Below are 13,974 nucleotides of genomic sequence, written 5' to 3' on the forward strand. Positions count from 1 at the left end.
TAATGGAAAAAAAATAAGCAAATCACATTTGTTGCAACATAGAGTTGAGCTCACTTGCATCACTGAGACTGTATATTGGGACCTGCATTTTGCAATGTGCCTTTTTTAAAGTTATAGGTAAGATCCAAACTTGATTAATTTAAACGTATTCAGAAATGATAAGAAGCACAAACACATGGCTTTGCAAATGTTAAAAAAATCGGTCTAATGATAATAATTACATTTTTAATATAATTTAATATAATATTTAAGTCCGTAGATATGTTTTGGTTCTTCATGCTTTCTCTTCAGCAAATTGGTCTCTGGCGCCACCTTACGTCCTATCAGAGAGCTCGCAAGGCGTGACAAGTGACGTCACGTGTTTACAACTGCCAATGAACACGTGGCGCACTGAATCTGAAGCCGTCATTGGTCGAAATGACATCGATATGGGTGGGTACTCTGCCGTTAGGAGCCAATAGGGTCTGGCATGTAAATTCTGTTTGAAATTTTCCCGGGAAATCTGAGTTTCGCGGGAGGGTTCTTGAGCGCGTAAACCGTATCCCTTCATTCATCAGGCCGTTTCCTGAAGCCATTTCTAGACGGGGGAAACGAGAGTTGCGCTACTTTTTAATCCGTTGCATCTGCCTAAATGCACTTTCTGAGGGAAAAATACTTTTCAGAAATCGATAGTTCAGACACTCGTCTTTACTTTGGTCTGATTATTTTTGTAACCATTGCGGCGGATTAGCAGCTATACGAGCTCGAAAGTTCCGAGATAAGAAAGGGGTTACCCTGAATACGCAAGATGAGAAGAGGGACCTCCTCGGCTCAGGAAAAAGTGATTTTAGCAGGGGTTGGAGGCTCTTCTCTGGATAATAATATAATTTTAACAGCTCTCTCGGATCGTTTGAACCCCGGTCAATCAAACGCTACGTATATCCAAATAATAACCACACCACCGCCTTGCAACATTACACAGACATCAAATGTGTGTTTATCCGAGCCTCAGATTAACAACATTTACACAACTCCACAACAAGCTGCAGCAAACGCAGCAGGACAACGACCCGCTCTGGGAAGACCGCCGGTAATAATCCACACAGCTTGCTTATACATTTAGCTTTGCTACGCTCAGCGACACAATGTTAGCTTGCTAACCTAGCCGAGCTTGTTGTTCAGGGCAGCTAATGTTAGCTATTTAGCCAGGGCATTCCCTCGACTCAACCTAGCGAGGTGGCTAACTAACTACCGCTAGCTAAGTTACCCAAGTGAGCTGGTTAAGTGTTTTCGTTTGCTGTGGGGACGCCAGTGACAAGTTTAAGTGAGTTTAGCGTTAACTGGAATGCAGACCTGTCATCTAAGAGAGTGTTAGCAGACTTCATGGTGCTTTTGAGTCCGCTTCACCTTTGCAGCCAGATGGAAATATTGGTAAGAGATGACTAACGTTAGCGCTGGCCTAGTGGCTGCTGTTGGTGTCTTAATTTGGGGGGTTGGGGGATGGTTTCCCTGGCCGGTTCTTGGTAAGCTATATGTTTGTTTTTAGCGTTTTAACGCTACATGATTAGTGGAACTTATAAAGGCATGATGTTATACGCAGATATCGCTACAATTCAGTCTGGGATCTGCTCGATAGATTTTCTCCCAGTCGTCTGTGAAGATGCAAGCCAACTTGGGTAAAGCTTTGAAAATATGCGTTAGCTATCAGAGCTAGTAGCACTATTGGTTATTAGAGAGCAACGTTAGTCGTTGTCGAGCTTGACCTTATTCTTTTAATTCGGCACAACTGTGTCATGCCACTCTTTTGTAACTGAAGTAACGCTGTGGTGCCTTTCATGTCAAGTAAAGTGAAACCCGAGTTTGTTGCTTTAGTGCTGATTCTACGTTTCCTGTATTCTCAACATGCACAAACCACACAAAACAGTTAAAGCTGCATTCAGGGTGTTGTTTTCTTTTCTTTCTCCTCCTGGTTATTCATCTTTTATGAACTCAACCAGTCTGCACATATCAGGCTGTGAGCCATGAGAAGGCTTTGGGGTGAGGGGAGCTGCTTGCTGATATAAAATGGCTGACACTTTGACTGTCAACAGAGGACATATTTCTTTCTTTCTCAGTCTGGGGTTATGCAAAAGATGAAGTAGTAAGTATGGGTTTAAAAATTATAATGTTTTCCATTTCAGGGGAAAGTGGCTTCTGCTGTGCATGAGTTTTAGAGGGAAATGCAGACCAGCAAGCTGGTGGCACGCTGTCCTGCTCAAAGACACTAAAACAGGATGGATTCTTGCAAAAGCACAGATTCATCTTCATTGGGCTATAATTGAGATGGGTTATTTGATTTAAAAAAATTATTATTGTATTTTTGTGCTTTAAGAAACAAGACATGGGGTATGTTTACGGTAAGAAGTTTAACATCTGCATTACCAAATCCAATGTTCAACACATGCCATAAATGGGCTTAAACATGGTGAATGGTACAGATGAATCTGGGGACAATGTAGATGCATATGAAGCTAAATAAAAGCTTGTGTTGGAGCCATAAATTGCTGAATCATACGCTTAAACTGACTCGTGGTGGGTAATTGGACATCAGACATTTTTGTCTGGATTTGAGAATTAAGTTTTGGACTGAGCAGAACTACTTGATGCTTCCATTAATTATTTGGCTGGGTGGAGTTATACGGTCGATTATTTATTGGGTTTGGCGTTGGTGTGTGGTGGGACGTTCAAATCGTCGACGTGACTCACTCTTGAGCTATTTGGGCTTGCCCTTTCCAATAAATTTGAAAAAATGGAATCTCTGTGGCTGACAAAACTTCTTTCAATTCAGATTTGATGTTGCTGTCCTTGCTGCGAAAACCTCAGGAATACTGAAGTAGTCGACGGAGAACAATCACATTTGGTGACTAAAAGCAGCCTGAAACTAGCAGTCACTCTATGAAACTCTTCTTTGGTCCTATACTGTGTTTTAGAGAGACTAGGCTTATGGAAAGGCTTTGGAAGTGACTGCCAAATAACCACATCCACCCTTAACTATCCCTTCTGCTCTCTCCTAGGCAAAGAGGCGATTGGCGCTCGATGATTCGGACCACCAGTACCAGACAGAGCCAGCCAAAACTCCAAGAGGTAGAGGAGGAGCCGCGGCATCAAATGGGGCACGGCTGAAGACACCCAGAAGTAAGAAGGTGGCTCTTAAGAGCCCTCTGTCATCTTGTTTGTTCATTTCACTGCAGATTGTTTCAACTTCATCGTGTCCACGCTCCTGCCGAGCAGCACAGATGGGAACAGTGTAGATACAGCTGTTTTTTGTTGTTGTTTTTTTTTAATGGTTATTCCAATAAAATGAGTTTTATTTTTTCCCCTGAGCTAAACATCATCATGAAGGTAAGGTCCTTGGTTCTCTCCGAGTGGTTCACTCAGCTTTCCATGAAGAAAAATCTCTCCAGTGTTATATCACTATATTAGTGGTGTTGATTAATCTGTTTCATCAATATATAAACAGTAGTATTGTGTATCTAAACTATGGAGCTGAAATGGGGAACTCTCTCAACATATTAAAGAAAAGCAGGGAAGTGTTTCCTATGAAGCGTGTTGCTTCCAGACTATATTCAAGCACAGTAAGTAACTTCCTGTTAGCTTGGTGTTTTATTTGGCCTGCATTCTTAGAAAATTTAAAAAAGAAAGTGGGGAGAGAGATCTGGTTCTTTTACATGAATCTAGTGATCGTGGCAGTGTAATACGTGGTCTTGTGGGAGGTCACAACAGGTGACGTGGTGTGGATCTCTGCTCTTAAACCGCTCTGCCCACTGAGAACGGGAATGGGACACTGTGCGAACAGAGCCTTTAAAATTAAAAAACTTTTAGCTTTAAATTGCAACCCGACAGAGGAATTAAAAAGTGATCCTTTTTTGCCAAACTGGCTTGTAGCTCGTCTTCACAAAAATACGCCGGCGATTGTCGCTGAGTCATTTCCCTTTCAGCATTTCCCTGGAAAAACTGTCTTCGGTTTTCCCAATATTGAGTGTTAGTGAGCAATTTGTACTGTAAATGTGTCCAGTATGAAAATGCCTCGCTTGTTTCCAACAATGACTTCAAAGTTGGCTCTTTGTCTTTGTGAATGAGTCACAACACAAAACAGAGTATGATCACCCATCCGTCCAGCAGGTAGTCTGCTTCTTCTGACACCCCTGCTGCTCTTGGACTCCTGTTGACTCTCGGACATATTGATGAAGCTGCGTTTCGCTCAGCCATATGCTCTCATGTGAAACTGCATCTAGCAATGACTGAGTTTTCATGTCTTGGCTAGAAACCGTCCTTCAAATTGCTTAAATTACTTAATTTCCCCTTCTTTCTGCTTTTTGTCCACCATAGCACCCAAGTCTCCACCAGAGAAGACGCGGTACGACACATCTTTGGGCCTCTTAACAAAGAAGTTCGTGGACCTTCTTGCTCAGTCTTCCGATGGTGTTTTGGACCTCAACCTTGCTGCTGAAACCTTACAGGTAAATTGAGGAAGATGCTTTGTTTTCGGTCAGCGTTTTAGCGACTGATGAGTTACGCCGTTAAATCTGTACGTGTGTTCCTCACTTGCAGGTACAGAAAAGGCGGTTGTATGATATCACCAATGTACTAGAAGGCATTCACCTCATCAAGAAGAAATCCAAGAACAACATTCAGTGGATGTAAGTGGTTATTCTCCCTCACTCTGCCATGCAGGTGCTTGGTTTGGACTCTGCATTTTTCTTTCTCCTCCATCTTTGCTTCTTTCTTTACCTCAGCTGATGTGTTGTATGAGGATACCCAAAAGTGCCGACACTCGAATCATTTTAGTAGTTCGCTCACTCAGAACTCATAAGTTCATAACTGGGCACGAGACACCTGTGCTTTGCAGTTTAGGGTGGCTTTTCATTTAAACAGATTTTGAGTCATGTTTGTGAGCTGTATGTACTGTTATGGTTTTATTTTAAAGCTCTGTTGATTTTCCTCTCATGGCCTAAGATGTAGGTCGTGTCCCTGTCAGGCACTAAAGTTGGAAATGACTACAGAAATTTATTGGGTCAGAATACTTTGAAGGTAGTTTCCCCAGTTTTATGTTTTGAAGTCACTTGTTCTTTACAGGATATGCGGTCAGTGGAGCCTGGTAATCACACCTTTGTAATGAAGGAAAGGTGCTTAAGTGAGAGGTAGCTCATACGTACCGAAACATAAATCCTGTGTTTACTTGAAAAGAAATCAGAACTTTTTTGCACTGTTGAAGTTGATGTGCCAAATATTTGAAACTAAAAACCAAATGGCTGCAATTGAGCACCCTTAGGTGACTCTAAACCGCTGTATTTCACTCTGCACTGGCTTTTCTTTCATTTACAGGGGCTGTAGTCTGTTGGAGGTCGAAGGGGCGCTGAGCCAGAGACAGAGACTGACAGCTGAAGTTTCTGCGCTGGCTGATGAAGAGCAGAGGCTCGAACAACTCATCCAGAGATGCTCTCTGGATATGAGACACATGAGCGAGTTGCCAGGCAACCAGAAATATCCTTTTGTTAGTTGAGATTGTGGCTAAAGTTTTAGTTCAACATAAATCTCGTAAAGATGCAGAGTAAGTCACTACAGGATTGCAAGGTCTTGTTTGTAATCTACTAAAACTGCAGATTTCTGAGCAAACACCAAGCAAGTTCATTTCAGGAGTGTCCACTGCAGTTTTACTAAGAGCAGTGACAACTGGAGAATCAGAAACAACCTGATGATAGATTTTTAAATGTCTCTGTAAGCAGTGTGCTTCTTCAGATCAGTGGGAGGAAGCTGACGGAGTATTGATACGTTCTGACATGAGATTGAAGTCGGTTAGAAATCGCTCTTGACTAGGGAAGCCATTCGCTTCTTAAATGCTGCAGCTCATGTAGGGAGTGGCTGTTTTATTACAAATAAGTTTGTCACAGGCGATCTGATCAAAAACGCCAAACATCAGAAGCCTTTGCTGATTTGAGTTTGGGAGATTCCCCAGTAAAGGTGATTTTCTTGGTCACGTCCAGGCAGCAGGTCCTATAGTGCTATAACCCTTTAACTGTGTAATTTGCGATTTCATTTAAACTTGCACAGAGCGCACAAAGTCAAGGTCTGTTTCAAATTAACTCAAATTTTATGTGGAGGATTGTTGTTCATAAGTCTGAGCTGCAGCTGATTAGTTTTCAGCAGGTGTAGGAGTTCAGTTTGGAAGCCTGAGGGCAGCGTGTCAGGTGAGGAGTGGCACTGGACCCTTTCCATTAGTACCTACTCAGGGCGGCTCGCCACAGTTTTCAGGATTTTCCTTTAGGTGATGAGACCTGGTACCAGGCCGGTGTTCCAAGTGACCTAAAAATGTAATGTAAACAGAATGCATACTACCGATCGGCTAGTTGGTGGGTCACTCAGTGAGTCATGAGTGTCTCCTTCACGAAAATCAAAACCGCCATTTATTAAACCCAGCAATGAGGAAAACAGCTGGACAGAAACAACTTTGCTGAGTCTGAAACTCTACACACTGAGCAGCAGGTGTAACGTTGCCTTGACGTCCACCTTTGTAGTGCTTAGCCGCATTGCAATAACGACCCCAAACACGTCCAGTTGGTACTTGGTTGTAATGGAAAACGAGTCGTATCGCCACAAGACTCGAGTCACATCTTGCTGATCTGAGTAGGTACTAATGGTAAACGCTCTTCAGTTTTTTTCAGCGCTGTTCACTGTGACTTCATCAATCGTGGCGATTCATCTCTGTGTATTGAAAACAGACTTCTTTTTGTTAACTCACCAATAACCCACTCACCAAAGTTGCTTCCCTACAACGTTATCCACTTCCCTAAAATTAAAAATCAAGTTTAATGATAACACTTCTGACAAACTGGAGGAGATCCAGAACTGACTGCAGAGGCACAAATGCAAGTTCACACATAGGATGCGTAGAAGATCACACAATCATCAGAAGTTAATGTTCCTGTAGATCATATATAAAAAAAGATTTTCTGCATAACATTAGCTTGCAGCCAATTATTAGAATCATCAGGGAAAAAAATGGATTACCTTGTGATCGAACTTAATAGTCATGGTTTGCATGTGTGCACTGCTCAGTAAAGACGCAGAGGCTTGAGATCTTTTCCTCATGGACCCGTGTCCTCAGATTTTGCACACTCAAACTCCTTCAAATACCATGCAGTACAGCTAGTTGCAAAAATAATTGTGCTCGTGCCTTTCATTTGTAAATTGTCATTATGAATTCTTTAAGTCTCACTAATTGTTTTATGATGCCAAAAGGGGGTTTAGACAGGCACAGAATGGTGACATGGCTGTTTCTTAGTCTAAAAGTCTCTTCTCAAAAAGCTGTAATATGCTTTCAGTACTTTAAGAGCTCTGCCTTCAGGAACAACTAGCTGTGTTTTACTTCTCCTCGAACAAACATCTCTTTTCTAACATGTCACAGAATGCAGGTCATTTCATATAGTCTGTTCTGTATCAACACAGACGCAGTTTTATTTCTTTAACCCGGCTGTTTCCACATATGCTTATGTAACATACCAAGATATCAAACAAGGGAGCCTCAGAGACCAGACGGTTATTGTCGTCAAAGCGCCCACAGACACCAAACTAGAAGTGCCGGACCCTGAAGAGGTTTGTATACATGCTCACAAACACACGCGCCTGATTTTTTTTTTTTTTTTTTTTTTTTTTCTCGACCACTTGGCATATGACTTGAGTTCTTTTATAGACAAGACTTCATATTGGTTAGGTTCACTTCTGACCTTAGTCGGGTAAGTCAGTCAGTTTTAAATGTAACTATATTGAAGTTTTTCAACGTGATGTCATGCACATCTTGCTCAAGATTTGTCCACCATATTGGATCTTATACAACCACTGGTTGCTAGGCAATAATGTGTGTATTGCCTGATTGGTTCGGAGTGGTTCATGGAGGTTTCTGGTTTTCGCTGGGTGAAATCTGTTGGAAAGTAGGTGCTGCATGAAAACCTCCTATATTGCACCAGTTGGTAGCAGATTTCCCGGTTGCCAGTAGTTCTGTTTTTTTACGCCTCAACTGTAAAAGGTTGATGGCGCATTGTCAGCACCCTGCAGCGCAGGTGGGCAGGCGGGTGATGTGGACCCCCAAGTTTGTAAATGGATAACAGGAGAACTCAGACGAGTTTGAATCTCAGTGACCTCAACCTCAAGATCAGGGGTCGGAGGTCAAGTTTTCTGAATATTTTGTCAATGCGATAACTTTAGAAGATGGTCACCTAGGATTTTGAAATTCGTCCCATAGGTGCACCTATTAGAAGGCTGAAGGGTACTACTGACCACTGCCAGTATTTTTCCATGGTTCTCTGCAGACTCTTGCTAACTATCTTGAGCGGTAGAGCATCTTGGAAAAGTAGTAAACTTTTAGTTTGAAGGCGAGTGGTCATCATTTACGCTTTTTCACACTGTCACCGTTTCATTACAGCTCAGAGCAGCTGGACAGTGTTTACAGACAAGTCTGTCACTTTCATGGAAACTATAAGCAACTGAAGGGATATGCTAGCAACCGTTTTCTGGTTGGGCAAAATGCATCTTTTTTCCCGTATTGTCATGTGGGGGGAAAAAGGGTGTCATTTTCCAGCGACTGCCATCAGCCTCCAGCATCCACGTAACTGGTCGGGGAATAACCCCCGCCCACACACACACACACACACACACACACACACACACACACACACACACACACACACACACACACACACAGTGGGTGGTTGCCAAATGGTCCCTAGCTGGTTTCTAAGCCCATGTGACTGGTGCCTTATTAACTTGATCCTACATTGTCACTATGATGGTCATATCTCCAAAATGACTCAAAGGTTAATGCAACAAGGTTGGCAGTCACGTGAACCTCAGTACTCTACTGTATGTTCGAACCATTTAATAGAAACGGAAATTGGGCTGGCCTATGTAACAGACACTTTTTTCCCCTTAAAATCTGTGTGTAAACTTTGAATAAAAAAAAAAAAGATTTAAACTTAATTTGGTACCGTTAGTTTTAATTTGTCCTTCAACAATGATTTCTGAGTGGCTCGGTCAGTCTGAGAAATCATTGCACTGAATTGATCATATTTTAGATTCATTGCTACATGCATAAACTCCTCCATTTGGTGTGTGCACATGTTGGTAATCAGTAGTACATTTATGTGCATTGTTGTTCTGATTCGAGTACCTGTTCTCTCTCTGTAGAGTTTATCCATACACCTGACCAGCACAAAGGGTCCCATAGAAGTTCTGCTGTGCCCGGATGAGGAAAACGACCCCAGGAGTCCCGTAAAAAATGGGAACACAGACATCAATGGGAACTCTCCTTTCCTCAAAGTCCTTCAAGGTTGGTTTCAGATGGATAGTAGTGTACCGCAGCACTTTGTTTTGTCATTCATAATGAAAAGCTGATCCGTTTATTTTGCGTATCATATATCCATAGACTGAGTAAAAGAAAAAATAGCATGATCATTTAAACACATGGAGAAAAAAAATCCCCATTTCTATTACAGTCACAGAAATTGGCAACATTTAAACAGTTTTCTGTACTGAAGTGAATGAAAACCACATGCTTTGTTTCATTGTTCTTAAATAGTATGAATGGATTGGTAAGAAAGGAGTTCAGTGTTCAGTGCTGATCTAGAAGTGGTTCCAGAAGAGACGTCCAGAGCTCACTAGATTTGCTTCCAGTGCAACAAAACAGCCGTACAGCTTCTTTGAAGACCAGTGGTACTCTTGGCTGTTTTGGTGTCATAACAAATTGTCTCTTTCTCCTTCCACAGATCCCAGCTGCACAACCACTTCTCCTAACCCCTTTCTGGCTCCACCTCCCTCCTCTTCCTCAGCTGTCTCCGTCACAACTCTTTCACCCATCTCATCCACTTACACCAGTCTCCTGCAGCAGACAGAAGACCAGATCCCCTCATCCCTGGGTCCTTTCTTAAACCTTGGGCCTACTCTTCTGGACCAAGAAGATGACTACCTGTTAGGTTTGGGAGACGACCAGGGAATTAGCGACTTGTTTGAATCCTGTGACTTTGATAAAATGCCCTCTCTTGGCCTGGATGAGCTCCTGGGCAGCTAGCATTAGGTGAACAAAATGGACGGAAACACAGAGGGCTTTTTCTGTCCCACAGGGAGTACCGTGTTCTTTCATGGTATAACTAACAAACGTCATCAGCAGTGTAAAGCCTTTGATCTCCTTTTTAGTGGATGCTAATTTACACAGCTGGTTGGTTAAATGTAAATGGGGATGGGAAGGGTATCCACATCTTTGTATGGGTGTTACTATAGAGAGACAGCAAAGAGAGAACAGCTATAAGGAAACATCCCCCACAGTGCTTGGCATTACCTCACATCTGGGGTTATTGCATTGTGTTGAGCATAACCGTGCAGTTACCAAAAAACACCCTCGAGATTGGGAAAGAAGAAAAATCACATTGTCAACTCTTGAAGGATCCTGTCTGGGAATTTGTTTTGGCAAGTAAAAGGTTGATCTTCTTTGTTTTATCTTCGGGTGTGCAGAGCTACCCAGGTAACGCTTTAGGTGTGTTACTGCCAAGTGCTGTGGGTAGAGTTCAAGCTGATTTCATCCACAACAATGATCTGTGACCGAACGCTTTTACTGCTGACTGTTAAATAGCCATGTTGTGTGTGCACATATGAAACATTTTTGGAAATTATAAAAAATATATATATATAAGAATGGAAACAGGGCTGATTTTGATGCACAGCACTCGCAACATAGTTAGAATAGTTAGGTTAGGCTGATTATAAAGTTCAGAGTATGAGTATTGGGTACATTTGGGTGTCCATTGAAAAATTATTGTGGAAAATAACCAGAATATGCATTCTTGAGTCATGGAAGCAAGACATTTATGCCACATATTCCAGTGTCTCATCTCCTGACAAATACACAACTTGCTAAGTTGCTAAAGGAAGCTGGAAAAGCCATCATTTCTTGCCAGTGGGTAAATCTGAACACGTGATGTGCAAACTTAAAAATCATCTCCACCCTATACTCTTGATTTGGCAGTTGACGCCTCGACTCTCGCTGCTTTTTACCTTTCCCATCTTCATCAGCAGTAGCCGGCATAACTGAATCCCTTAATGCCTCCTCACTTAGACTGTGTGCAGTGCAATTATACTGTGGATTGAGCTATTCAGAGAAACTTGTGTTCGAATCACTTACCACTCTGTGCGCACTTCCTGCTCGGTGTGTACTGAGACTGTTGTTGGCTCTTTTTAGCTTCAATAACTGTTGAATTTTAATGGATTTTAAAACTGTAGAAATTACTTAACGTCTTGGGTCATCTAAGGGAAAAAAAACAGGATGAGATAGCCACTTATTTAAACTTCAGCATGTAATGAAGGGCTTTTTTTCCTCTGTAAGAAAATGTTTAAAAAAAAACAAAAAAAACAGCTATTTTGTAATTTAAGTGAATTCAGCGCAACTAAACCGTAGTGACTTGTGTTTGTTTAGAGCTACTGAATTTACCGTGATTAGCCAGCAAAAAAGGCTTGATTACTTGCTGAAAAACAAGCTGAGAGGATGTAATTTTTTTCCCACTTTAGGTATTAGAAACACCATCACAGTTCACTACCAGTAGCTTGTCTGATTACATCCCTTGTAATAGTGAAGTGCAAAGAGACCTTGGCTTTTAGAGATCACAGGTGATATTGCTGCTGTTATTGTTGACTTATCCCCGCCCGACCTGATTGACGTGTGCTTGAGGAATCACGTGTGTGAGTTAATGTCAGAGTCGAGCTTGCGTTAAAGAGTAAGCCTGCCCGTGTGTAAATTGATGTACAGTTTTCTAATTTTTTTCAGTGCACAAGGTACTGTAGGCTACCTCTCACTTAATGTTGCAAAATAGAAAATAGGGCGTTAAGAGATAAATGCCATAGTTTGTATGATTTTTGAATTCTTTTGTTTTAGGAATTGCCCGCGTTTTATTTAGCAGTCATGTTGGAAACCCCGACATTATAGTGGGAATACCGTTGGCCAAAAGCCAGACTCATACTGTCGCATATTAATTTTCACCACTGGGGTGCACATTTGAAGCATAGAAAAGTGGATGAATGTATTGCAATATTTTTTTAGTGTGTGTCGTTTTTGTTTTTTCTCCAATAAGTTATTTAGCTCCTGTTTCAGTGTTTTTGTTTTATGTTTTTTAAATGGAGAGGCACCACTTAGACACAGGCAGTGATTCGCAGTTGGTCTATCTGGTCATGCAGAGACATTTCTGTGTTTTTCGCATCCCTGGTTTGGCTGTTCTCTGTTGGAAGTGTGTAGGAACTTTTGGAAACTTCCCCCCTGATATTCCTTACCATTTTTGCAATTCTCAGTTTTTTGGAGAGTAGTGATGCCTCTCCAAGTGCCCCTATTATGTTCATGTACAACCTCTGTTTCATTATTGCTAAAGGAGCTAGAATATGTTTGCGTGCTTTAATGTTCAAAGAACACATTATACCGTACGTTGCTGCAGCATTTCTGTTCACTTTGTCTGAAACTTGCACTTTTGTGCCTTGAATACTCCGCTCCCAATAATCCCCACAGTCTGCACTAAATGGCTAGTTGGCATGAAAAAGGCAAGGTGACATTATCTGACAACAGAAATGCAAAATATGTAAATGAGAACATCACTTTGGACTGTATTAAAAATACACGGTTGTGCATTCTTTTAGGGTCTGCCAAATTAGCCACTAGGTGCAAGTGTTTTACACAGTGACCGAGAGGTTACAGAAGAAAATCCTCGAATGCAAATTTTATTTTATTTTGTTGTTTGGATGAACTTTATTTTTTGTGCTGCTTTTTGTTTGTTTGTTTGTTGGGTTTTCTTTTGAAGCATTTCACATCTGCAAAATTCTGACGCAAGAGCACGATGGGGGCAATTCAGGAAAAGCATGTTGACTTGTTAAAGAATAGCCTCAACTCTGAGAAGAACATCCAGTCTCTTCATTATTTCAATCTTTACAAAATGCACAAAAATGTCCTGATTTACAGGCGTATTTATATTGGTGTATTTTACATGTATTCATGCAAAGTTTAAACACCCACTCTCCAGTTTACAGTAGGTAAAATATTTTCCCCCAAGGATTTCAAGCAACCAGAATCTGGTTGCTATATTTTATGTCCTTTTACATGAGGGATTTTTGTGTGTGTGTGTGTGGTGGAAAGATTGTACCTTTCCATTGGTTTCTAATGGAATGTTGGAGATTTCGTGCACTGCTAAAGCTAGTGTCTGGTAATAATGAGTGACTTAAAATTGCAACTTTTTTTTCATTTCGAAATGTGTGATTAGATCTTACTGAAGTGTATCGTTAGGCTAAGTATGATGCTAACTATGGTCCACATTGAAACAGCTTTGTTTTTATTTTCTTATGGTTATTCTTGAGCTGTTACCAAATACGGTGTAATGATCAGTGAATATTCTGTAAAGCTTATGAAAAAAAAAAAGACACAAAAACAAACAAAAAACAAAAATCTGATTAGAAAGAATTGTCTGTAAAATTATATTTCTGCCTGTTTTTGCTAACTACAGAACAGAGAGCAGTTTGCGATGTGAAGGCATGGGTGAAAGAGCTCATGAATGTTGGAGATAAAATTGATGTTTTTTGATGTGTGTATTTCAGTTACATGCTTGTTTATGTACATCTGTTAAAATGAGGAATTTGAGCTGTGTGTGCGTGTCTGTGTGTATTGGAGGGGTTGGGGGGGATAAATGAATTTGTTTTTTTGTACTCTGGGCATTTGTAATTGAAAATTTGAATAAAGCAAATATAAATGAGGAAATGTATATTTTTGTCTTGATGCGTCTTCAGGGAGTAGTTTGCACTATGGTGGAACGTTTGGCTGCACTATTAGAAGTCTGTAGGTTCAGTATAGTAACTTGCCACTAATTACACCTTACTAATTGTACAGGTTAGGTCTCCTTGTGTCTTCGGGGATGTTGTAATTGTAAGACCGATTCAACAGGG

At 41.1% G+C, this 13,974-nt stretch overlaps 1 protein-coding gene across 2 annotated transcripts; it reads left to right on the top strand.

The window, feature by feature from the left end:
- Positions 1 to 528: 528 nt before the first annotated feature.
- Positions 529 to 12,749, top strand: LOC308405056 (transcription factor E2F3-like). 2 transcript variants are annotated; one of them, XM_080895457.1, is made up of 8 exons: positions 529 to 1,069; positions 3,033 to 3,153; positions 4,348 to 4,478; positions 4,570 to 4,658; positions 5,344 to 5,502; positions 7,500 to 7,611; positions 9,199 to 9,340; positions 9,777 to 12,749. In XM_080895457.1, exons 1-8 carry the CDS (start codon positions 788 to 790, stop codon positions 10,076 to 10,078), a joined length of 1,338 nt encoding a protein of 445 aa, XP_080751583.1. In that variant the 5' UTR covers positions 529 to 787; the 3' UTR covers positions 10,079 to 12,749. The 2 variants fall into 2 exon arrangements, with proteins under 2 accessions (XP_080751583.1, XP_080751584.1); XM_080895458.1 differs by lacking the exon at positions 529 to 1,069 and adding an exon at positions 1,194 to 1,410.
- Positions 12,750 to 13,974: the final 1,225 nt, after the last annotated feature.

The sequence above is a fragment of the Rhamphochromis sp. 'chilingali' genome (assembly GCF_963969265.1).
Source record: "Rhamphochromis sp. 'chilingali' genome assembly, chromosome: 11".
Lineage (NCBI taxonomy): Eukaryota > Metazoa > Chordata > Actinopteri > Cichliformes > Cichlidae > Rhamphochromis > Rhamphochromis sp. 'chilingali'.

What these genes read in the sequence shown, in the direction of transcription:
- LOC308405056 (XM_080895457.1), top strand. Translation starts at nt 788, where the DNA reads ATGAGAAGAGGGACCTCCTCGGCTCAGGAAAAAGTGATTTTAGCAGGG. An exon ending in ACGGCTGAAGACACCCAGAA is followed by an intron (nt 3,154 to 4,347) that starts GTAAGAAGGTGG and finishes TGTCCACCATAG; the next exon opens with CACCCAAGTCTCCACCAGAG. An exon ending in AAGTGCCGGACCCTGAAGAG is followed by an intron (nt 7,612 to 9,198) that starts GTTTGTATACAT and finishes CTCTCTCTGTAG; the next exon opens with AGTTTATCCATACACCTGAC.